We start from the raw sequence: 25,708 nt of genomic DNA on the forward strand, positions 1-25,708 counted from the left end.
CTTGTCCGAAGTAGGTAAGCGCTCTAGCACTGAGCTGCGCTCCGGCTTCCTGTTGCCTTCTGCAGTTTGAGGACCCCATGCTTAGGTGTAGATTTCCTGGTACCTGGTGCTCTTCGTGGGTCTGCATTTGGTCTCCGCCACTGATTCTAGAAAACTTGTGTCTTGATATGTGCTGCCTATCTTACACGGCTGAGGTAATCCTCACAACAACTTTGAAAAGATAGAACTCTTACCTTTCCAGGCAGGAACTACATTTTAAATATAGACCGTGACAGAAGTTTCAGAATTCTTACCAAATATCAATGCTTTATATCTATTTCTGACTCAGGCTTTCGGTCAACATAGAGAAGAAAACAGAATTATTTTAATCCCCTTACTCAGTTGCAATATTGGAAATGGTTGTTGGGAATTAGTTCCAGAGTTTAGGTTATATGCAGCATACCAGATCAGTTTACCATTAAAAGATTTAAATGAGCCGGGTGGTGGTGGCGCATGCCTTTAATCCCAGCACGCGGGAGGTAGAGGCAGGCGGATTTCTAGGAGTTCGAGCCAGCCTGGTCTACAAGAGCTAGTTCTAGGACAGGAACCAAAAGTACGGAGAAACCCTGTCTCGAAAAATCAAAAAAAAAAAAAAAGAGAGAAAAAAAAGATTTAAATGAGAATGTCACTTGAGTTCTGGAGAAATGTAAACAGTTATTCACCCCAGGAGAGTCTTGGCAGACCAAAGAATGGGTTCCAATTAAATTCCCCCTCTGTGATCATTGGGGTTACTTACTGGAAAGTGGGTGACAAACTGTAAGTTTTATGAAACTGATCCCCAGTCCCAGTGCCCAGTTGGCCTTCCATTTCCTATATACTCCAGGACCAATCCCAGTTAGGGAGGAAGTGGTGATTGGCATCTTTCAGGTGAGGGTCTTCTGAGTTTCTCCCCCCAGTTTCCTTCCCCCCAAGATGATGCTAACAGCTTCTTTATTGTAGCCTAGCACACATGGGCCTTCACTATTGTTCTCCATATTTTGTTGACCTGACTGTGGTCTCAGGTGTTCTGTAGATCATCAGAGCAACTTCAGTTCACATTGTGATGGCAATAATCCTGTCGCAGAGGAAATACCGTCACAGTGACAGTTCGGTGGGAAAGTCCTTGCCTTGTGAGCCTGACAGCCTGAGTTTGATCTGGAGTCTACACTGGAAGGAGAGAACCCACTCCCAAAAGTTGTTCTCTGACCTTCACATGTGCTGTACACACATGCCAGCCCTGTCTCTCTCGCGTACACATCATATACCAAAAGCTTGAGTGAACTGATTAATAGGAGAATCTAATATTTGCTTTAATTTAAATTTGCTTTAAATTTTAAATTTGTTTAAAGATAATCATAGCCTAAATGATATGGTATTGTTACTATAAATAGTTAATGCCAAAGGAAGAATAGCAAGTTTCCTTTGGGGAGAGAGTGGAAAATCATGGATGGTGAATTTGGAATTTGGTTTGGGGTCTGTTCATTTGGAATAGTGGCATGTCTTTTTTGAGCTGTTTGAGTTTCTACAAATAATTCAGAGCTGGTAGTTCAAGATCTGGGAGTAGATGGACTCAGAGAGAAGGGAAGAGTATGAAGACCTGGCATTTAATAAAATTTGCCTCAGGGAGTAAATGGTTAAAGCATGGGGGGAGGAGGGAAAAGAGGATCTTGAAGAGGCTGGAGAAGATGTGACGTGTTATGTTGTGATTGACTGCTCTCACGTAAACCCCATGTCCCTCTTTGAAGAGAACCCCAAAAGTAGCGAGCAGGAAGCAAAGCAGAGGAAACTCTGCTGGTGTTTTGAAAATGAGAATAAAAGGAGCACAGGAAAGCCAGATGTTTAACAACGAGGAAACAGGGATAGTGTAGAATATTTAGGTTGAAAGGGGCCGGTTCTAAGATGGAAATCTGGAAAGTAGAATTGTTCAAGCGTGTACACGGGAACTTGGCATGCTGAGTCGGGGGAAAGGTGCTATTCTGTCTTTATAACCGAAAGTGGTGCTCGTACAGCCGTAGGGAGAAGGGTTGCACTTCTGGAAGCCTTGTCTTGTCTGAATGCTAAAATGTGTGCTCTAGTCAGCAGATAGCACCAGCCATGTTGAAGTACGAGAGTCATGGAGGGATGAAGAGCATCACGCGTTACTACGGGTTGCTCTGCTCGAAATATATTCTCTCTGCTTGTAAAAGTAAGACTTTGAATATGATAGTTAACCAGCTTGTGCTTCATACACTGCCATCGAGCATCATAAAAGTCACCGTTTTATTGTCACAGAAGGACATAAACCAGTCTCTCTCTCTCTCTCTCTCTCTCTCTCTCTCTCTCTCTCTCTCTCTCTCTCGTTTTGAGCCTGTCCTGGAACTAGCTCTTTTCTTTTTTTTTTTTTTTTTTTTTGGTTTTTCGAGACAGGGTTTCTCTGTAGCTTTGGTGCCTGTCCCGGAACTAGCTCTTGTAGGACCAGGCTGGCCTCGAACTCCCAGAGATCCGCCTGCCTCTGCCTCCCAAGTGCTGGGATTAAAGGCTGGCCTCAAACTTACAGAGATCCACCTGTCTCTGCCTCCCAAGTGTTGGGATTAAAGGCGTGCACCACCACTACCCGGCTCTCAGTAGATTGCTACATAAAGACTTTTTGTTTGTGCAAGCTGGAAAGATGACTCAGTATGGGTCTTGCAGACGACCTAGTTCAGGAGTTTGGTTCCCAGCATCCATAGACCCAGTAGGCTCCAAGGCCATTAGCCCCTGGGAACCTGCGCTCATGTGCACATATTCCTACACCTCACATATTTTTTTTTTAAAAAAAATGTTAAGTATAGACAAATGATATTACTCTTTCATAAATTGAACATGAAATTTAGCATGTATTTCATATAATAGAGATAGATTTCTGAATTCTCTAATTACGTGTGTGTGTGTGTGTGTGTGTGTGTGTAGACCAGATGTTGATGTTGGGTATTTTCCTTTATCATTCCCAGCCTTGTGTGGAGGGAGTAGAGTCTCACTGGACCTGGAGCGAACCATTTCAGCAAGACTGGCTAGCTAGTTAGTACCATCACCTCCTGAAGTTCCAGGCTTACAGACACACCTCCGTGCTTGGCTTTAGGGTCCTGGGGACCCGTCAGATGCAAGCACTTCACCCACGGAGCCATCACCCCAATCCTCTGATTTTACTTTTCGACAGCCAGGCTGTATTGCCAGACTAGCACCGGACTCCTTGACTCCTCTTACCTCAACCTCCTGAGTAGGGGCAAGTGTGTGTGCCCACTCATTAAATTCCCTCTCTGAAAGCCTGCTATGGGCTGGGCGTGTTGTCTCAAACCTGTAATTGCAGCATTTGTAATCCCAGCCTCGGGCATAGCCACTGACGTTGAGCGCTGGCTGGGCTGCTGTGTGAGAGGTGGTTTGTGAGAACGACAAGACAGTAAGCCTGCGAGAGAGGATTAGGTCCAGAAACTATCGATTTAAAAAGAGAGTATTTATTTTGCTTTTCATTACTTAACTGTAATATTTTGTAACTGTAATGTGTGACTCTGTACTAGTCATGTAAAACTTAAAAGAAAGGTGGTAAGAGTATTGAAAGTTGTAATGGCATTTCATTTGTATTTTAATAAATAAAGATTGCCCGAAGATCAGAGAGTAAAACAGCCCTGGTGGTCAGCCTTACAGACCAGGCAGTGGTGGTACCCACCTTTAATCCCAGTAACCACACTAGTTTGCCAAAGAAACCGGGCGGTGCATGCCTTTAATCCCAGTGGTGCACGCCCTTAAGCCCTGGAGAGGAATATAAAATGGGAAGAGACAGCTCTCAGTCTCATTCTGAGATTCCCGGAGGCAGGATCGCTGCCATTTTGGACTGAGATAGAGGTAAGAGCCAGTGGCTGACTGCTTTGCTTTTCTGACCTTCGGGTTGAACCCCAGTTTCTCTCTGTGAGTTTTTTATTAATTGTGCTTCAGAAAATTAAGACACTTAATTCGATTTTTTGTTTGTATTTGTACCTGATTTTCATTTTCATCTGTCTTACGAACGCTGCTAAAATTACCGCTAACTGATACTTGAGGATGAGCAGAAAGCATGGAGGTCCTTTAATGTTGGGTTGAAGTGTATCTCATGGTAAGAAAACCAGGAAAGTGGGTATTGCTAAGAATAAAATACCTAGATCATGTCTGAGGAATGGAGCCTTGAGAACGGGGTGGGAGGACAGCATGCAGTGTCCCGGAGGAGTGAGCAGCTACTCCTATCTCAAATGAGAAGAAGCTAAATCAGCTCAGTCATGATGGACCCCGCGACACGATCTCTTACAGTCCTGGGAATCAGAGTCAGAGTGGACAGATTTAAGTCAGAACTGGAGAAGTCTAGTGACTTGCGAAGGAATTTTGCCGCTCAGGAGAACAGATGAGGTGTGGCTAGAGGGACAGATGTCAGCCCGAAAGAAATCTTGGGTGAAATTATCACTTAACCATTATGCCGATGGCAGTGATTCAGCAAAGGGGCAGTGGTGCAGGAGATAGGATAATTAATCCTTACTGCTTAGATAGGTGTGGGGAACTGTCCTGAAATTTAACCACCACCACCGCAAGAAACGGTGTCTGAGGAGAAGGGTTGCACTTTTGAAATAAGTGTGTTATGCGAGATCAGCAACTTACCTACTATTTTATATGTAGATTATGTTTTAGTAATGATACCATAGGCTTTAAGTGCACTGTTTTCCACTGTACAGCCTCACTTGTTCTCAAGCCGGGCCTAGGATTGTAATGTGTTGACAGAAGGTGGAGAGCAAAGCTCTTTGATTGGCTTGTGCTTCTCTGAATTTGCTTTAGTCTGTTTGTGTCCAAGATTTTATGCTTGCATTTCTAAAGAGTTTCTTTAAAAAACCATTGTGCCTACTTATACACTATCAACTTGACATTTAATAGTACTAACCTTAGATCACTTTTTTTTTTTTTTTTTTTTTTTTTTTTTTGGTTTTTCGAGACAGGGTTTCTCTGTAGCTTTGGTGCCCATCCCGGAACTAGCTCTTGTAGACCAGGCTGGCCTCGAACTCACAGAGATCCGCCTGCCTCTGCCTCCCGAGTGCTGGGATTAAAGGCGTGCGCCACCACCGCCCGGCCCCTTAGATCACTTTTATTTGTAGGTAATAGGAAGTAGTATTTCATAGCATGAATGTTTTCTTTAGTTGGAGTGATTGATTGTATTTGATTAGACAGATTTTTGAGAGTGCTCCTGAAATGTAGTTGACGCAATAACTGAACAGTCGGATGTGTTTTAGCTCAGAGATTCATATAGGAGTCCATCCTCATAATGGAGCTAAGGTACTGTCAGAATTTTGCAGTCTTTTTATTCTCCCTACTCTTCCCGCCAGTCCTACCCCTTCCCTAAGCAGTAGTAACCTGTTTGCTGCTGCTCCAGGGTGGTTTATGTAGAAATGCATAGCATGCATGGCTTTGTGTTTGGCTTCTTTCATTTAACATAGTGATTGGAAGAGTTACTATGTTGTTACTTCTTTCCTTAGTCCTTAGTTTGACTCTACCGGGTATCTAACCTGGAATGGTGGCCTATGTATGTCTGAGGAGGTGGATGCAAGAGCAGTTCAGGCCCAGCCTATCTAATTGGGGAGCTCTAGGCCATTTTGAGCAACATGAGACCATACCTTCAAAAGAAAACAAAAGAAATATAGGTAGGATGTGTTAGGGAGTTGGGGGATTGATGGAAGGTTGAAGTTTGGGGTGACTGTGATCAGGTTATATTATATACCGATATAAAACTACCAAACTTTAAAAATATTCCAAAACAACCCCAAGATTCCCATGAAATACAAATATCTAAATAGTAATATAGCCAACCTATAGCACTTGTCAGATAAAATGTAAACTGTTAATCTCTGAGTTGCTAGAAATATGAGATGTTTTTACTTTTACTACATGTAAATGTGTATTTTCCAAAAAGAAAAATACATATAAATCAACAGCAATCAATATTTCATAAGATTAAAATATATGCCTTTCTGAATAAAGTTCCTTGTTTTCTGAGAAAAATAGATATAATCAGTAATCAATAATATTTCAAGATTAAAAAATACACATTTCTGAATAAAGTTAGGAAAATGCCCCATTTTATGCTGACTATTTTTTGATAAGTTTCTAAAATTAGCTATTTTGGTTTATTAAACTAGTTTCATTTCATAAAAACTTGCTTTTCTTTCATAGACCTTAGAAATTCTCTCTTTTCAAACTGCCTGGAAACAGCCATTCTTAAAATTTTTGTTTTAGAATAGTCACTACTTTCCTGCTAGAAGTAGGATGTAACTCTGTCTTTGAAACTACACTTTCTGTCTTTAAATGATTGCATCAATCCCATTTCTGCGTACTGGAACAAACTCTGCAGAAGCAGCAGGATGAGCAAAGGCACTGGCAGTGACAGGATGAGCCCCGGGTCTCAGGAGCAAACTGTTACTCGGATGCCTCAGTCAGATCATTGCCCAGACCGACAGTCGCAGGCACGTGTAATAAATCGCTTCATGGTTGCAATTTAACCCCGTAACTTTCCTTTTCATTTTCTTTGGTAAATTTAGTTTTCTCTCCTTTCGCTGTGTGCTCGTCTTGGAGAATAAACTATGTGATGCTGCCCAAGAAGTGAATGCGAATTATTTTTACAACTCTCCATTGTACGCACAGAGAGACACAGCGCACCCAGTCAAATGGTGCTTCACTGTTGGGATAGGAATGAATGAGAGGTGGTTTCTGCCCGTTTAGAACTTACACTCTAATGAAGATAGAACAACAAAGAAAGCCACATAACAACAACAACAACAAAGGATTACATTTCACGTTAACAATGCAGCCAAGAGCTGTGTAATTTTAAACACAGGTCTTAGGGTTACCATTGCTGTAATTAAACATCATGACCAAAAGCAACTTGGGGAGGAAAGGGTTCCTTACATGCACCCTGAATCCCTGCCTATTGAGGGAAGCCAAGGTGTGAACTTGGAGGCAGGAGATGATGCAGAGGCAATGGAGGGGTGCGGCTTACTGTCTTGCCTTTCATGGCTTGCTCAGCCTGCTTTCTTGACAGCACCCAGGACCACCAGCTGAGGGGTGGGGGTGTCCTTACCCACAATGAGCTGGGTGCTCATTTAGTTCAATCACTAAGTAGGAAATGCCCTATAGGCTTTTTTCAGTTGAGATCCCCTTCTTGCAGATGACTTTGGCTCGTGCCACATTGGCATAAAACCAGCCAGGACAACAGGGAAAGCACGATCAAACTAGCATGTTAGGACTACTGGTAGCCACTCTAAGAAGGCAAGAATGGACTCAGGGAGGCCAAATGGTGTAGTAATAGGAGCGGCGGCCTAAGTTCCTGGCACGCGGCTGCCCGCACGGGTAGCTTTATACCTGAAATAATTACACAGAAACTGTATTCTTATAAACACTGCTTGGCCCATTAGTTCCAGCCTCTTATTGGCTAGCCCTTACATATTGATCTAACCCATTTCTAATATTCTGTGTAGCACCACGATCTGGCTTACCAGGAAAGATCTTAACCTGCGTCTGTCTGGAGTGGGAGAATCATGGCGACTCACTGACTCGGCTTCTTTCTCCCAGCATTCTGTTCTGTTTACTCCACCCACCTAAGGGTTGGCCTATCTAAATTCTACCCTGTCAGAGGCCAAGCAGTTTCTTTATTATTTAACCAGTGAAAGCAACAGATAGAAAGATGACCCTCCTCCATCATTTCCCCTTTTTCTGTTTAAACAAAAAAGGCTTTCATTTTAACATAGTAAAATTACATATAACAAAACAGTTATCAAGCAAGAATTACAGTTACAATATTTATATCTATTTTTTATCATAACTAAGGAAAACTATAACTATAACTAACCATTTTTTAACTCCATCAAAGACTCCAGAAGGATATAATATTACCTAAGCAAACAATAAGTCCAAAACTCTAGTCTGAGCAAGAAATAGTGACTTGATCCAGGGTAGTTGATTGTGGCAATGGGAGAGAGTAATAAATGAATTCGATACTTACTTTGAAGGTACAGTCAACCTAATGGTACCTAAATGTGGATAATGAGTAGAAGGAAGAATCAAGAATAACTAGTATGTCCCTACAGGTAATACATTTGTGGATTATGTTAATATATACAGGTGATTAAATTTTTTTAGATTGCTGTTCTCGATGACTCAGTGGTTGAGAGCACTTACTGTTCTTGCAGAGGTCCCGAGTTTGGTTCCCAGAACCCACCCAGTGGTTCACATTAATCTGTAACTCTGTATCGAGGGATCTAGTACCTTCTCTGGCCTCCATGGGCACCACATGATGTGGTGCACATGCATACATGTAGGTAAGACACTTATAAAAAGTAAATAAATCAAGTTAAAATTGCTATTGTTATTAGCATTTACAGATTTTTAAATGCAAAAATAAAATACTTCAACTCAAATATTAGATTCTGGAAATTGTTCTGGAATTATATTATTAATATTTCCTTATATTATGATTTAAGGAGGCGATCTTGTGAAAAAAAGTTAATGAGACAAGATTATCCTTTTGCGTCTTCAGTTTTAGCACAGTGACTAACACAATAGGCATTTGGTGGAGATTTGCTGAATTCTACTCACTGAAAAACTAGTACTCCATAGTCAGGCTTGGGCAAGGTGATTCCTGTGGCATATAAGCAGCTTCTCATTTAAGTTGATCATGTGTGGTTTGTAAGACAAGGAGGTTTAAACTTATCTCCCAAAGTAACATTGAGAAGCTGCTTTATGGAATTACTACAAAGAATTGAATTGCAAAGCAAAGGTATATGACTGCCAGGATCTTGCAGAAATAAATTGATGTCATGGACAAATATTGACCTAAGTAAGACCTAGAAAATACAATTTTCAGTTTTAATTCTGATACGTAATGTTATTTTGGGGTTAGTTACTAGCTTTAGAAAAGTCCATTTCTAGCCTGGCAGGTTGGGTCACATCTTTAATCGTAGCACTCAGGAGGAAGAGGCAGGCAGATCTCTGTGAGTTCAAGGACAGCCTGGTGTAGTAGTGAGTTCCAGGATGGTCAGAGCTTTTGCACAGAGAAACCCTATCTCGAAAACAGAAAAGAAACTCCCATTGCCCTGCATGTAAACTAGTAGGAATAGTGTTTCTCTCCTGAGGACTTTGTGTAACAATTAAATGTGATATAATTAAATGCATAAGATTACACGGTCCTATGTATACAGTACAGTACTTAGAAGTCTGGCTGGGACATAATAAGAATTTTATTTTCCTTGCATATTAACACGGTACGTGATACTGACGTCTATGGAGATTGTAAAAGGACAGTAAGCAGCTTGATGACTGTTTCTCTGTTCTTTAAGTCTTGGTCCTTCCTGTCATAGGGCTTTGGTCAGCAGGCTCAGTGAGGCTTACGTTTTCCGACTCTGAGCCTGGGCTTTATGCCTTACATGTTTTTACATGTTTCAGGTCTCAGCCAAGTAGATGATACACAGTCATGGAGAATGATAATGGCCATGCTACCTGGGCCATTATAGATTCTCCAGTTACCACCTACTTGGCAGCTGGCCGTGAGCACAAGCGATCCCCACCAAAGCTGTTGATTGATCCGTAGAATCAGTTGTTACTCTACAGCACATTTAGTACTGGTTTTTGGTAGTGTTTTTTCGCATAACCATAAGAACTGGTGAAATAGGGGGCCATTATTAGAAGAAAAGAACTTTTAGAATGCTGTATTTATTACTTGTGATATTCTTTTGGTAAATCAGGATATTGTGTAGCCCAAACTGGCCTTAGCATTTCTTTTTCATAAAGAACGAAGTCATGTTATTTGTAGGGAAATATGAGCACTTGGCGACAATCACAGATGAATTAAACTAGTCTTAGGGGAAAAAATGCTGTGTTTTCCGATGGTCTTAGACAACCCAGGGTATTTGACCTAAAAGGAGTCGCGGCCCACAGGTTGAGAACTGTCGCTCCAGGGACCCCCTGACTAATACAGTTGTATTAGTATCCATAGTATGGTTTGTCGTGAGATCTCTGCCTGGTGAATAGATTTGTGTGTGTGTGTCCGTCCCTGGGAGAAGTTTCAGACGGTGCTTCTGGTTCATGAATGTAGTTTGTGGAATTGATGGGGTGGGGGAGATGGGGGGGAGGTAGTGTAGGTGGAGGCTAGAAAGCAGTCTTGGGCATTGCTTCTTAGACATGCCTTTTCCCTAAAACAGTTCCTCGCTGGCCCCAGCTTCCCCGGCACTGGGATTACAAATTCACGCCACCACTCCTAGGTTGTTTGGCTCTTCCGCTCAAGCCTACTCCCATTGACACACTTTCTCCAACAAGGCTGCACCCAGCTCCTACGAGGCCACACCTCCTGATTCTTCTACTCTTTCTCAAATAGTGCCACTCCCCTGATGAGTAAGAATTCAGATATATTAACCTGTAGGAGCCATTTTTTCAAACCACTGCACATAGAGGGCTGCACCCAGGTGCCTGCGACCCATTAAAACAAGTCCCAGTACCAGTGTGTGTACCTCTCGGTAAGGCCCCCAAAATAATACAGGCGATTGCTATAGCTCTTGGTTATGCATCAGAACTGTGTAAGATCATATTGCTGACGACAGCCCATTTAAAGAAATAGATCCCTCCCCAAGTGTATGTGCCCTTGTAAATAATGGTACTTATTCACTTTGCTGGCCACAGCCCAGTACCAGGCTCTGCTCAGTACCATCTGGTGTCACTAGGAATCAGTGTTTGAAGTCCCTTATCAAGGGCCCAAAGGAACCGAGGCTGTGGAAAGGATCTTGTAACGTCACCACCCTTCACTGATAGCAGACCTTCCCTGGGCTCTGGCGGTGTCCTGTGGCCGCCCCAGTATCAGGTGGTTCTCTTCTTCATGGTAGCTCGGCCAAGTACTGGACAGGATTCCATGGAGCCTAATCTAGCGTCCTATTCATTCATATACTGTTTGTATTTCCCTCTTCCTCTGTCCCCCTCCTCCCTCCCTCCCTCCCTCCCTCCCTCCCTCCCTCCCTCCCTCCCTCCCTCCCTCCCTCCCTCCCTCCCTCCCACTCTCCCTCCTTCTCTGTGTGTGTGTGTCTGTCTGTCTATCTGTCGTGCTGCACCCCCAGTGCACAGGCACTTGCCTTACTAATTGGAACACTCTCGCAACCAAACTCAGACGTCACTCACACGGCTAGTGCTTGCTAAGCAGATCCCGTGTCTTCCTTCTTAAGCTGGAATTACCGTCGGTAGCCATGCTCACCCGGTGTTTATATACACCAGTCCTGGTCCTCTCACTCGCTTAGCCACCGAGCCGTCTCCCCGGCCTACAATGGAAGGTTTCGGCAGGCTAGGTGAAACTTTGTAATAAGGTGAAGTGGGCCTTGCTTGACCGGCCAGACTGTTAGTGTCCCTCAGGTGTGAGCAGGGGTGTCAGCAGACTCTTGCTGGGGTGCTGGTAGGATATAAACTGGCGACTTTTACTAAAACTGTGCGTATGTGTTCGTGTGTATGGATCCTGTGACTCGGTGAGTCTCCCTCATTCTTTGTTAATTCCATAACTCTTCTAATGGTTAGTTCTTCGTGGAAAGCCACAGATTACAGTGTACAGTTTCAGTACATTTTTGTTTTTTTCTTTTTCTTCCGCTTCTATGTTCCTTTCAAATAAGTTTCTGTGTTTTACATTTCTTTTTTTTTTTTTTTTTTTTTTTAGATTTATTTCTTTATTATGTATGCAGTGTTCTGTCTCCATGTATGCCTGCACGCCAGAAGAGGGCACCAGATCTCATTACAGATGGTTGTGAGCCACCATGTGGGTGCTGGGAATCGAACTCAGGACCTCTGGAAAGAGCAGCCTGTGCTCTTAACCACTGAGCCATCTCTCCAGCCCCTGTTTTACATTTCTCGTGCTTGGTTTAAAATATCGTCCCCTCTGCCATTTCTTCTACCATGAGACATCAGTGCTATCCCATGGAGCTTTCTCCAGTTCTGTAAGTACCAGGATGAGTGGCAGCCACAGTCATCTGAGAACTGGGAAGCGTTCTTTGCAGCTCCAAATACTGGAATCTTCGGGTGTTGGGGGGGGGGCTTGTCAGAAATGCAAAGTGGGGCTGAACCGGTCGCCAGTTAAAAGCAGAACGACCAGATGTGCAGCCTGTGGAAACCTGTGCTCTCAGCTCTGCCGCGCCTTTTATGAACTTTGACGATTTTCTTAACTTCTCCAGGAAAGTCTAATAGTCTGCAGAAGTTAATTATCTGCCCTAGCTTTTCATGTTTCTTCCTGTCTTGAAAGAGATGGATATAATGGCCGGGCGGTGGTGGCGCACGCCTTTAATTCCCGCACTCGGGAGGCAGAGGCAGGCGGATCTCTGTGAGTTTGAGGCCAGCCTGGTCTACAAGAGCTAGTTCCAGGACAGGCTCCAAAAGCTACAGAGAAACCCTCTCTCGAAAAACCAAGAGAGAGAGAGAGAGAGAGAGAGAGAGAGAGACTTTTCTAAACTGAAAACTATTAACAGTGAGGATTATAGTTGGTAGTACTTTTCTTTTGTGTTTTGGAAGTGTCCAGGAAGAGAAGTGCATGTTGGAATGCCAAGGTTTTTATAGGAGAAAATACTGTACTGTAGTGAAATGCCAAGGTGACAAATTATGTCAGGAATATATAATAGGCAGGAAGATAGCGAAGGAGTGTCTGTAGCACTGAATAAAACCATCCTTAAGTGATTATGTATTCCTGGTAATTAGCAAGTCCAGGAGTGACAATTAGGAGGAAGTCAACATGGTCATAGTGAAATGAATCAACAGTGAGGTGGAATTTGGAGCAGAGAGCATGAACCCTGTAATGCCAGTCATTAAATATGATCTTTGTGTGCAGTAAGGTTAGAAAGGGTGTTTATTGCCCTAGCTATAGCTTGTACCTTTAGACCCTAACATAAACACCAGTATCCTTTTGCTGTCAAAAGATCCAGAAATAATTCTCGTGACTCATCTTACTGTTTATCTGAGTCAGCCAGCAGAACAAGCCTTTGCCTTTTACCTTCTACACTCATGAATGCTCACTCCTTTGAGCCTCCTTATTTGACCTGTTTCTCCAGCCCCCCTAAACCCCTCTACTCGATTCTTGAGGATTTTCTGCCTCTGTGACCAGCAGACATCCCTCACATGTAGTTATGTTCAATCTTTTCTCTACATTTTAGCCTTCCGTCGTCTTGTCATAACTGAAATCTAACCCCAATTCCTTTTATCTCTGCCCTCTTCTGTGAGAGGGCTAAGTATACCCGTGTACACCCGACATGCTGTTTGGAAGCCATCTTTGCCCTGTGGTGTGTCCACACATTTTCTCATTTAAGAACAGAAGTCTACCAGTTCTATCTCCTAACATCAGGGTGATTCTTATTAGTGAGCGGGGAGGTGGTGCTTACTGGGTTCCTACTGTGCGCCAAGGACTTTTCTGCATCTGTACACGTGATAACTGTTTTAGCTGTCCTGTCAGATCCCTTGAGGGAGATGATGACATCCTCATTTTTAAGATAAGAAATGGAGTCCAAAGAAGTTGACTTGTCTTGGTTCTTAGAGAGCTGAGTAAACAGTAAAATGCTCTCACGTGAGGGCTGAAAACTGTATTATCCCATAAGGACCTATTTTGAAAACAAGTGTTTCAAAGGCTTGAGGGTTTTTGTTTGTTTTGTTTTGTTTTTGTTTTGGGGGGTGGGGGTTGAGACAGGGTTTCTCTGTGGTTTTGGAGCCTTTCCTGGAACTCACTCTGTAGACCAGGCTGGCCTCGAACTCAGAGATCCGCCTGCCTCGGCTTCCAGAGTGCTGGGGTTAAAGGCACGCGCCACTGCCTCCCAGCCAAGTTTTTTTTTATATTTAAATCAATAGAAACTTGGGCCGTGGCAAAAGCATCTTTCAGTGTTAATTTTTGCGAAAGTATTTGAAAATCATAAATTTGTCCCGCACTAGAGGAAAGTTAAATTGCAACCTATAATGCAGGGATCAAAATGTGTTCCTAGTGTTTGTGAGGGAGATGGGAATATAAATTTGAAGAAAATGGAAGGTTGTCAATTAAAAAAATGTTTTGATGTGTGCACTTTGAGTATGCATGTAGGTCTGAGGACCTCAGATGGCAGTTCTCGCCTCCCACGGGGCCTTGGTGTGTAGTCTGCTGGCCGACCGACAGCTTGTGGGAATTCTCCTGCCTCTGCTCCTGTCTCACTCGAGGAGCGCTGGGTACAGAGACACTCAGCTCTGTGTGGATTCTGGAGATTGGAACACTGGTCCTCAGATTTGCACAGGAGGCGCCTTACCCACTGAGCGCCTCTCCAGCCCTTGCTGTTGAAAAGTTGTAAGAGCTGCGCCAGCTTTAATGCCACCGGGTCTAGAAAGGTAGCTGGTGGAGTTTTGTACAAATCGGACACGGCATTTCTGCCTTGGCTGTTGTTTGACAGAGCTCTTTAACAAAAGACCAAACTTTTTATTTTTTTCTGGAGGAAAATAGGGCTCATGATATTGAGTTTTCTTAGTAGAGACTTGAAAGAAAAGACAGACAGCCAATATCTGGAAATATATCTCAAGAGCAAGAGGAGATCTGGCCTGAAGGTGACAGACTGCTCGGATCAAGTGTGAATTTCTCATGTCCGGGCAGAAGTCACGTGCCAGGAGTCTGTGGGCAGACTGTACTCTGTGATATCGAGGGCACACGCTGCTGCTTTTGAATTACATGTTTTTCCATTTGGCTTGGAAAAAAGAATAATTATGTTTCTTCAGTGATATTTTACTTATTCTCTGAAAAAGGAATTGTGAAAATGTCTTTGTAAAGCGCACACTGTATGAGTCATCTTACTATTAAGAACTGGAGCGTGATCAGAAGGGCACAGAGAGGTGGATTGTGCTCCCAGCCCCTCCTCATCTCCAGGGGCGCAGCTCCCCTCTTTGAGCACATACACTTAGCCTGGCCTAGAATGGTTCTCACCCAGGACATGTTCGTAGATGCTCAAGGGTTTTTATTTTATTTATTGTTTTGTTTGAATGTTTACTTTGACAGGAGTTGTAAAAGCATACTCTGAACCTTTTAGAAGGCTGCATGTCACGTGACTATAGTGTGTTTTAGGATTATGGTAACGTACTTTGGAATAAGGTCTAACTGGAACCTTTCAGTTTGATGATGTTAGTATAGAGGCAAGCTTCCTATGTAAATATTTCACACTGTTAGACTAGCATCAACTGGGTGTTGTATAAATCGAATTTCTTCAGAGAAATGGCTGTGATCATACAACATAACAAAGTAAAGCGTATGTTTGAAGCAGTTAGTACACAATTCTTATAGCAGGCAGTGCTTTAAGAGCTCAAGAATCTCTTCATACTAAGCAATATTATTTAGAATTTCCTGGCTTTGTAGTTTCCTCCTTTTCATGTTGTATAAGGAGTTGCAAAGATATATTTGCATATATCTAAGTAGCATAAAATGTTAGGATCAGAAGACTGAAAGATGTTTTTGCTCTTTAAAAGGTGATAATACACCATGCAATTTTCTACCCTGGGGCAATGAGATGGCTTCCAGGTTAAGAGTACTGGCTGCTCTTCCAGAGGTCCTGAGTTCAATTCCCAGCACCCATGCAGTGGATCACAAATGTCTGTAATGAGACCTGGTGCCCTCTTTTGGCCTGCAGGCAGAACTCTATATACATAATAAATAAATCTTTTTTAAAAAATTAGATCAGCCAGAGAGCAATCGTGCACACCTTTAATCCCAGCACTCACGAGGCAGAGACAGGCAGATCTCTGTGAGTTCGAGACCAGCTTGGTCTACAAGAAGTAGCTCCAGAATAGCTAAGACTGTTACACAGAGAAACTCTGTCTCAAGATATCAAAAAGAAAGAAAGAAATAGATCTTACATAGTTAGATACTAGATCCTATCTCTCCAAAGAGAGCCTGTGTTTTTCTTGCCCCTGAGTCATTGGTGTTCAATAAACCTGTGAGTTGTTGAGTAGCCATGTGTCGGTGCCATAATAAATAAATAAATTTACTCAGGTAAATCCTGACAAGGCTCATCTCTGAGAGAACTCTTTTTGTCCCTCAGGCTGGCCTTGAACTCACCATGGTCCTACCTGCCTTACCCTTTTTAGTGCAGGGGTTGCAATATCTCAAATGCCTCAGGATGCTACTTTTTAGTATAGAGTGCTTGATCTTGTTTCTGAGGTGGTGCAGACATCTCAAGTTTCTAAGTAACATCTCTTAAGCTACTGAAAATAAACTTGCTGTAATAATATAGATTTGTAAAGTTTCGGTACTGGTTTATTAACCTAAGAAATACATGTTTTCTTGAAGAGTAACATGGAATCACTTAATAAAGTTGGATCTGGTGATCTGATTGCTGCTTGTCTTTCGGCTCTCTTGAATTGGTTGATACTGTCAGTGTTACGATTGCTGTGTAGCTTGTTTCATTTGCTTTTTCTTTATTTCGTTTAACAATTTATTCTCTTCTATCTCAGCCTGTGAAAATGTATCATTTTAGTATTGTCACATGAAGTACAAAATATAATTACCTAATTTTTTGTAAAGGTAGCACTGCTGTCAGGAAAAGTTCTTTAAGCAAAAGCCAGAGCATCTCAAAGCAACCCTGTACCTGGAATTGTCCAGCGTGATTCATAGTTCTCTAGGCTCATAAATGGGCTTTGTTATCTCGAATGCAGATTCACACTGCAGAGGAAGCTTGTTATTTATATATAGTCCTGAGGTGGTTTTGCACATTTTTTTCCTTCAGATTTTTTGCTTACAATAATGGAAATTTAGAGTAATGAAAGGCTGGGATATGGACACTGGACGTTTAGAGGAAAACAGGTGATGAAGCCCTGCATTAGTACTCTTTTAAACAGTGTAATCTGTAATACTTTATTGTTTGGGGGTCTGTGATTTTACGTATTTGAATTTGTGTTTCAAAATTATATTTATATTTTTTGTTTTAGTGTAATTCTTATTTCATGAATTCTCTTTTCAAAACATTTATATTACCTTAATCAGTTTTGCCTTTCCTAACTGTAAAGCATCCTGTTACCTGTATAGGATTTTAAGAAAAAAAATTTTCCCTGAATAATTTCTCTAAACATTTCTATGCTCAAATTATTTAATTAGTTTATTACATATAATTAAATCCATTCTAATCTCCAGGTTTTCTTAGGTGGGGAGATGGCTCAGAGAAAAATAAAGCAAATTAAGTCTGTTTAAATAAATAGCAGTAATTTTTTTAAACTAAGAAACACCTGAAATGTCATTGCCTGTTTGACTGACATGATCACTGATGGAGTCCTAAGACTTAGCTGCTGACTGCTGATGCTGCAGTAAATGCCGGTGATCCTTATGCTCCGCTTGTAATTGCATTAGCAGGATGGGTTGGGTACTTTCTCATTGCTCTAACAAAGTATTGACAGAAGTAACCTACAGAAGGTTGGGGGTTTTTGGCATTGTTTTTGTCTGGTGGGGCAGGGATGGCAGCAGTTCTGTGGCTGCAGAAATGTGTGGTGGAGGACCAGGATCAGGCAGACTATAGACTATAGACCCACCTCTGCCAGCAGGGCCTGTTCTAATGTCCTGTGGCCTCCCAAATACTGTCACCAGCTGGGGGCTCTTTAAATATATGAGTATATGCATGACCTTTTGCATTTAAACTAAAAAATAGTTGTTGATTCTAATTATTTTGTAGTCATTAAGCAGTGATATTTTTGCATTTTGCTCCTTTCAGCATTTTAAATAATTTTTTGTTGGGGAATGTCATTTTAAGGTGTGTGACTTTTGTTTATGCTGCATTTGTTTAACACTGTGAAGTTGCTGTGATTCTTTACCTACCTAAAACCCCCGATGATCTAATAAAGAACTAAATGGCCGATAGCAAGGCAGGAGCAAGGATGGGTGGGGCTGGCAGGCAGAGAGGATAAATAGGAGAAAGGAGGAAGAGGAGGAGCAGGAGAACAAGAAGAGGAGGATGTCAGGGGACAACCACCCACGCAGTAAGAAGGAAAGCAAGAGGTACCAGAAGGAAGAAAGATAAACACCCAGAGGGAAAATGTATCAGGATAATCTAAAGAAACACTGACAAGAAACAAGCCAAGCTAAGGCCAGACATTCATAGCTAAGAATAAGCCCTGTGTGATTTATTTGGGAGCTGGGTGGTGGGCCCCTTAAAAATCCAAAAGAATAAAACAGTGCACAACAATTTTATAGGCTACTTTTTTTCATAAGTTTTTAATTGATTCTTTGGGAATTTCACATCATACACCTCAGTCCTACTCATTTCCCAGTCCTTCCATGTCTGCCCTCCACCCTTGTAGCTTCCCCCCAAAAAAGAAAATTAAACAAAATAAAACACTTAGCTCCTCTGTCTTTCCCACCTCTGTCTCACGTATTCGTTTGTCTTAATGGCCTTGGGAACTGCAGTATGGCATGCAACATACCCTTTGGTCCAAACAGCTCTGCTTGCAAAGTTGTTGGTCTGGTTCAAGGCCTGTGACTTTCGGCACACCATAAATACTGGATCCTCATCAAGACTCCTCTTGGGTATCCTGCTGCTGCCCTGAGTCCTGTAGATCCTGTGGCTATGGTCCCACAGAACTGGTCCCTTCATGGGATCCAGCAGCTCATAAGTGGTGTAGGTGTTGGGGTGTACCAACTCAAACCTAGGGTGTGGGCCTGGGTGCCAGTTGAGTTGGTCAGTTTGGGCCTCTGCTGGAACCGCCCCTCAGGCAAGGGTCAAGGCCAACTCTCCCCAGAGGATGGGGCAGCTCTCCCATGTGCCCTGGTAATAACATGGCCCACAGACCCAGGTTCCAGTAGGGCTACAGATTCACACATGACCCTTGGCTGCAGCTTGGGCTTTAATGTCAGCATGGCCTCGGGTAGCAGCTCAGGCCACTCAGATCAGTGTGGCCCTAGCAGCAGCATGCCCCTTAGACATCACTGTGGCCTAGGTGGTGATGTAGACCATGGGCATCTGCATAGCCCTCAGTGGTATCGTGGGCCCTGGACATCAACACAGACCTGATCTGCATTAGGGCCACAGATCCAGACGACATCACATGAGCCCCAGGTGACAGCACCTATCAGCCAGTTCCTCCCCAACGTTGTGTCTTCAGTTCCGCTTTCTCCACTGGGCTCGAACCGCTCTGCTCCTTCTTAGCTACCATTTCCCCACTACATACCTGCTCACTGTAGTGACACCTGTTGGCGGAGGCTGCTCAGCTGTTCCGGCCACCCAAACCCGAAATAATTACACAGAAACTAATTATTACAACACTGCTTGACCTATTAGCTCATGCTTCTTATCGACTAGCTCTTAAATCTTAAATTAACTCATTTCTTTTAATCTGTGTATCTCCATGTGGTTGTGGCCTACCAGTAAGGTTCTGTCTGGCGTCTGTCTCCTAAGGTGGCTACATGACTTCTGTTTGACTCCACCTACTCTCTCCTCTATCTTTTTGAAATTCCCGCCTTGCCTTATTCTGCTAAGCCACTGGCCAAAACAGCTTTATTCATTAACCAATAAAAGCAACACATAATCAGAAGGACTTCCCACACCATTTCCCCTTTTCTGTTCAAATTTAAAAGGAAGGTTTTAATTAACAGCGTCCATCTTCAGGCACCCAGCTGCCCGGCCGGGCCTGTGGCTGGGTTCTCTATAGGCTAGTTTTTATGAGTTCTGAGTTTGTATAACTTGTTTTTATGTTTTTTTTTCTAAAGTTTCACCATCATTGTGGTATCTCATCTTTGTATATTTCAATGCTTATATATTACTTCATGCTTTTATACATAGCCTCATTAAAAGTCAACAGAAAACAGATGTAAAAGAACTTAGTAAATTAGTAATGTAGTCTCCAGAGTGCAGCTTTAGTTTTGAATGCTGTCAGACATTTTGCTGAGGTTGGGTTTCTGTCTTCAGCATTATTGCGGCTAAATTAAAATTTTAAATTACAGCCTGCAACAAGGTTTAGAAACATGTCCATAAAAGGTGTGTTTTTCTAATTAAAACCATTGCTTAGATTTTAGCTAAAATTTCTATCTTAAAATTATTTTAAAAAGTTAAGATTTTTAAGAATTTAAGAATTGGTCTATTTAGGTGTCATATCATTAGGTTTGCATCAGTAGTTGATAATTTATTTGCCAAGAACATTGGAGATATATCTGAAAAACCTGAGATTTGTTTTAGGTTTTTATATCTCCAATAGACTGATTATCTCTAGAACCGTGTGGGTTATATAATAGTGAGAAAGTAGGGGTTGCTATGGTAGTGTGTTTACCTGTGATGGAGGGGAACAGTGTAACAATTTCAGAAATGAATTGTTTTATGTTATTGCACAATGTATTTTGACTTTCTTGTTAGATAAAAGATCCCCTTCAGAGTCAAGTCAAACATTGCTTAAAAGATGTTGTGGTCATTCTATGTAATTTTGTGTTGCTTTTAAATAAAATATCTTTTGCAGTATATTAAAAACAAATAAATTTGATCTCATATTTGCTTGGTAATTAATATTTTAATGAATATAATTTTTATTCTTTTTAATCTGACAGAAGGGGCTATGTTGAAAGTTGTGCGTGGATTTCTAAACCTAGGAATGTGACATTTTCATAGCCTTTATTTACATTTTTATCAGTACGATTCAGATAGCTGAATTAGATAGATGGTCAGTGCAGTTTAGACAGGGAAATGAAGAATGAGTATGGCGTGAAAAGTGCAGTAAGGGAAGGGACAAGGCTTCTTCACTGTATGCAGAGATGCTGTTGTAGACACACAGTAACGTTGGAAACTACTTTATAACTCTTCCTGCATTTTCCATCAGAAGGTATGTGTTTACTGTCCCTCAGCCTCGGATCTGGAGTCTAAGGTGCCTGAAAAATGAGTCACATCCCTGCTTTATCGCCGCCCAAACAAACAAGCATTGATCCCGTGGTGCAGCTGTGAGAAATTTTTCTCAATATATCCCTTACCTATGCAGATAAAAACCCCGCAACTCTTTAAATGGTAATTGCTGTAGAAAGGTCTGTGTGCTTGTCTGCCTTCGCAGTGACCTAAGGAGTTTATTCTTTCTGCACTTACGTGCCATGACTTTGCTTTTTCTTCCACTTATATGTTGATCATCTGATCATCACCTATTTAGATAGTAGGAATACAAGTTGGATAAGGCAGGATTTTGGTTTGCTCAAATTTTTCATTTAAGTCTTAATATGTAACCCAATCTAATCAATATCATATACTTCATAGAATTCTGTTAAATGTAAATATGGGTCAAAGTTGAGGACATCAGAAGTAGGTGGTTACTTCCTGGGGAGTTCAGTGAGATTTCAGAGGAGGTGCTGAGTATAGTCTCAACAGTAGTGTTTCCTGTGAGGATGAGAGAGGGAAGGCACCCTAGTCAGAGGAGCGTGTGAAGACAGGACTGTCAGAGGGTGGTTAGAGTGTCGGGAATACAGTGAGGAGGGACCAAGGAGGAGAGTTGGGGGCTGAGTTGTGTGTGTGTGTGTGTGTGCGCGCGCGCACACACACACACACGCGTTTAAAAAAATGGGGCTGGAGAGATGTTCAGTCTGTAAAGTTCTTACTTGGTGAGCACAAGGACCTATGTTCAGCTCCCTGTCATGTCCATAAAACAGTGTAGCAGGGCACACCAGTTGGGAGCCACCAACAGGAGAGTCCCTGGGGCTAAAGTACCTGGTGGCCTTGAGTCTTCAGGCTCTAGGTTTAGGGAGAGACCCTGTCTCAAAACCAAGGTGGAGAGTGATTAAGGAAGACAGTATTGACCTCTGGCCTACATGTACACACAGATACACACAACGGAGACTACAGGAAATGATCTTAATCTGTGGGAGAATTATACTCTTTATGATGTTTTAATGTTCCCTGGTTTTTGTTTTCTTCAAAGCAGTATCTTGAAGGCAAGATGACTCAGCAGGTAAAAGTGTTTTGCCCTGAAAACCTGGGTTTGATCCCCATAGCCCTTGCTTGAAGTAGAGAAGAGACTCCAAGAAGTTCCCTGCCGGCCGCACGCATGTCTGCATCCACACACACACACATCACCCACACATTAAAAACAACCAGAAAGCATTAAGAACTCTTTTACTGTTTAAAAAGTATAAGGATTTTTTTACAAAGTAAAATTGACTGGATGTAAGTAAAATGTAACTTAAACCATTAGAATCATTAAAGATTTCCTACTAAAGAACTTGCGAGAGAGTTTTGAACAGTGCGAGCCTTGTGCAGCTCACAAAAGCAGTTAGCAGAGTGAACGTCTTTCTCTGCGCTTTGGCAAACGCTCAGCTTCTCTCTGCTGCATTTGAATCAGCCTCCCGTGGTTGATCCTCTCCCTCAGTGCCACCCGCGCTGAGACCTCCCTTAATGTGAAATTCTTCTCCGGGAGTCTGCTCTCTGCAGAACATACTCCCCTTTGTCACAGGGACATTTCTCATTTGTGACCATAAATTGACCTTTGCTAAGTTCTTCCAGTTGCATAGTCTCTCAGGCAGTGGCAGTAGTGGCATTTCAAGTCGGCCATTTGTTCTTTTATGCCATTTAGATTATATTTGAATTGCGTTTTTAGCATTATCTTCTTTCGTGTTGTTTGCTGCTCCTCTGTGTCAGCTCCCCTTTTCCGCCACCGTTTTGTAAAACTTTGTGTGAGTTTAAGATGGCAGGCGAGAAGGTGTCATAGTTAAAAGCTTTGCTGTCCATGAGTGAACAATATTCACAGCGCAACAAACTGTCTTCGGTTGCTCACACTGATCACGATGCATCTCATAGTGTCTGATTTGTAACCCAGACCCTGCATAATGGCGCTCGAGTTTTATACATTCATAGTTAATATTCTCTGGTCAGTGAAATATGAACCACGGTGTTTGACTAGCCCTTCCATGCTAAATTTATGCACCACATAGGAATCAGCCAAGTGAGGACAGACTGATTCAAAGAAGCGGAACTTTAATTAAGATTTGGTAGGTTTGATGAGATTTCAGGTGGTGAGCTGTTGAGCACAGCTGCAGTATGTAGAAATATAAACTTGATGCTACGTTCTCAGCTTTTTTAGACTTTCTTAGCAAAGACCTTACACCAGTTACATAGTACAAATCTCTACCTATGGTAAATAACAATGGTGTGAATTCCCTGTGGGGCCATTGATACTGAAGATTTAAAAGAATGCTCTGTGTGTGTGTGTGTGTATGTGTTCTAATAATTGCAAAGAAATAGTTAACAGTTGAGTTATTACGTTGTCTTCATACAGTGCCTAACTTCATTCTTAAATGTGTGACTCTGTGTTGCTTACAGCTGAATAATACCAATTTCTCTTTCTGATTTTCACAGGTGAGCTGGTTCAGCGGTTGATGTCAAGATGCCACTGGTGAAAAGAAACATTGACCCTAGGCACTTGTGCCACACTGCGCTGCCCAGGGGCATCAAGAATGAACTGGAATGTGTCACCAACATTTCCCTGGCAAATATAATTAGACAGCTGAGTAGCCTAAGTAAGTATTTATATCAATTTCAAAACTGCAGACCAGAGTCTGCTCTAGACTTACCATGTTAAGACAATGTACTTGTGTAGGAAGGATGCTTCATATAAAGATCTTAACGTTACTGTGAGAACTTAGTCACTATGTAAAGTCAAGAGTTTTAATGGTAATCTCTTCTTCCTATTAACAGAATCTCTCAAAACAGTATCACATGGTAATTAGAATTATTGAAAGTGATGTGAAAATGTGATTTGATGGGCGGAAGATAGAGCCAGGGTTGGACTTTGCTTGGTTGTTGCTTCTGTTTCCTATTTCTGGAGCGTTCAGCTGTTTATGTTTTGGGACTTTGGAATCTCTTTTAAAATATATTTTGCTAACATAAGAAAATATTTTCGTATTATCAGAGGTAGAGAGAGCAAGGCAAGGCTGTCACTGGCGATAGGATTAGGCCAGTATTGTGAGTTTTGTGTTAGGGATGTCAGAATGTGGGACCAAGATGTGAGAGAACTCGGCTTCTGGTAGGCAGACAGACATACAAAAAGCAACTAAAATAGCTCTTGACAATTCTGATTTTCCATTTTACACCACTGCTTGTGAACACAGCAATTACAGTGCTCCACGTGGTTTAGGGACACCCCCTGGCTTCTCAATGAAAGTACATCTCTATTCCAATAAACAGTGTATATTTTCCTATTAGAAAATAATTATGCTTTGTAATAGATAATTAATGAAAATTTAAAATTCACTTTCTATAAACTTGTTCTCTGTTTTGCTGTCTCTTAGCCGTTGCAGTTCTAATCACCTAAGAGGTGTCTTGCTCTCCTTCCTGTGGTTCAGTATAAACAGTCTGTTCCTGCTGCTGAGATGAGCTAATAAAGTCTGGTTTTTGCTCTCACATGTAAATAAGTTAACAGAGTGTATTACTTCTTTTCCTGTTGCTATAACAAAATACTTGAATCTGGATGCCTATAAAGAAAGATCTACTTAGGTCATACCTTTTAAAGTTGAAAGTTAAGTTTGAGCAGCCCCTGGTGAGGATCCACTTGGTTGTGTCCGAATATGATGGAGAAACGGAAGATGCCAGCTGGCTGAAGAAGAGGCCCCTCACGTGGAGTGTTTATCTTAACCTGCTCTCTTAGAACTGTTTCAGTCTATGAGAACAGTACTAGAGCCTTCTGAAAGATGGCCCCGTGACTTAATCACCTTGTACCAGTCTCCAGTTTGTGGTATTCCACCATCTCACTGCCACTGCACCAAAGGCCAGACCTTCAGCAATAAACCTCCAGGGAGCCATCTGTCTAAACCCCAGACTCTAGGTAGATAATATAGGCTAGAAAGTAGGAGAGGAACTGGGTAGGCTGGATTTGTAAGACAAAGTAAGTAGACAGACATTGGAAGATGAAGTTGAATGCTCCGTTTAATGTTAAAGATTTGTAGCTGTTGTCCCCAAATAACATCTCATTTAGTTGAAGAATCTCAAATATGCATAGGAACCATTCTGAGTAGAAGGACCAGGCATATAATTAATGTTCAAATGAACTGTGGATTGCAGGAACTGTCTTTAAAAAGCAATCATAGATGGGTTATGATTTAAGATGGCCTCCTAATTAAAGTACGGATTGAAATGGGTCATTAAAGAATGAAATATTGAGAAGGAAAAGACTAGAGGCAAAAACCCTGTGTTCGTGGGGAGAGTTGAAGTGACTTGACATCGGTGACGGAAGACTGACTAGGGGCAGAGTCCAAGTTTGTGCTTAGTTTCCTAGATAATGACATTGTAGAGACACATCAGCTTCACATCAAATCTGACACCTCTTAGGAGCGGAAGGGATGTAGATACGAGATGTAAGGAATATAGAGACTGGATAGGGTGCTATCAACCAGTGTTATGGCATTTAAGCTTCTGGGAGAGAGCGTCATGGACTCTAAAACCGTTGAAAAGCTACGGATCCTTTCTCCAGGAAAATGTGAATGTATCTGTTGTAGTTAGGTTTTCTGTTGCTCTGGTAAAACACCGTGGTCATAAGCAACTTTGGGGAAGAAAGGGCTCATTGCAACCTGCAACTCCAATAACATCACACTTTATCCATCACTCAAGGCAGGAAGCTGGAGGCAGGAATCAATGCAGAGCCGCTAGAAGAATTGCTCTCTTTGCTTGCCAAGCCCACGGTCTTAGAGCACCCAGGACCACCAAGCCCACGGGTGGCACCACCC

The 25,708-nt window shown here is 42.1% G+C and overlaps 1 protein-coding gene across 3 annotated transcripts in view; it reads left to right on the forward strand.

The window, feature by feature from the left end:
• Wasf1 (WASP family member 1) overlaps window positions 1-25,708 on the forward strand; it is a 48,514-nt gene that overhangs the window by 9,050 nt on the left and 13,756 nt on the right. For all 3 annotated transcript variants that reach the window (XM_057762354.1, XM_057762356.1, XM_057762355.1), the window contains exon 2: window positions 23,346-23,506. In XM_057762354.1, coding sequence (XP_057618337.1) covers window positions 23,374-23,506 — 133 coding nt within the window. In that variant the 5' untranslated portion in view covers window positions 23,346-23,373. The remainder of the gene's footprint in view (window positions 1-23,345; window positions 23,507-25,708) is intronic.

Source organism: Chionomys nivalis, chromosome 2, assembly GCF_950005125.1.
Source record: "Chionomys nivalis chromosome 2, mChiNiv1.1, whole genome shotgun sequence".
NCBI lineage: Eukaryota > Metazoa > Chordata > Mammalia > Rodentia > Cricetidae > Chionomys > Chionomys nivalis.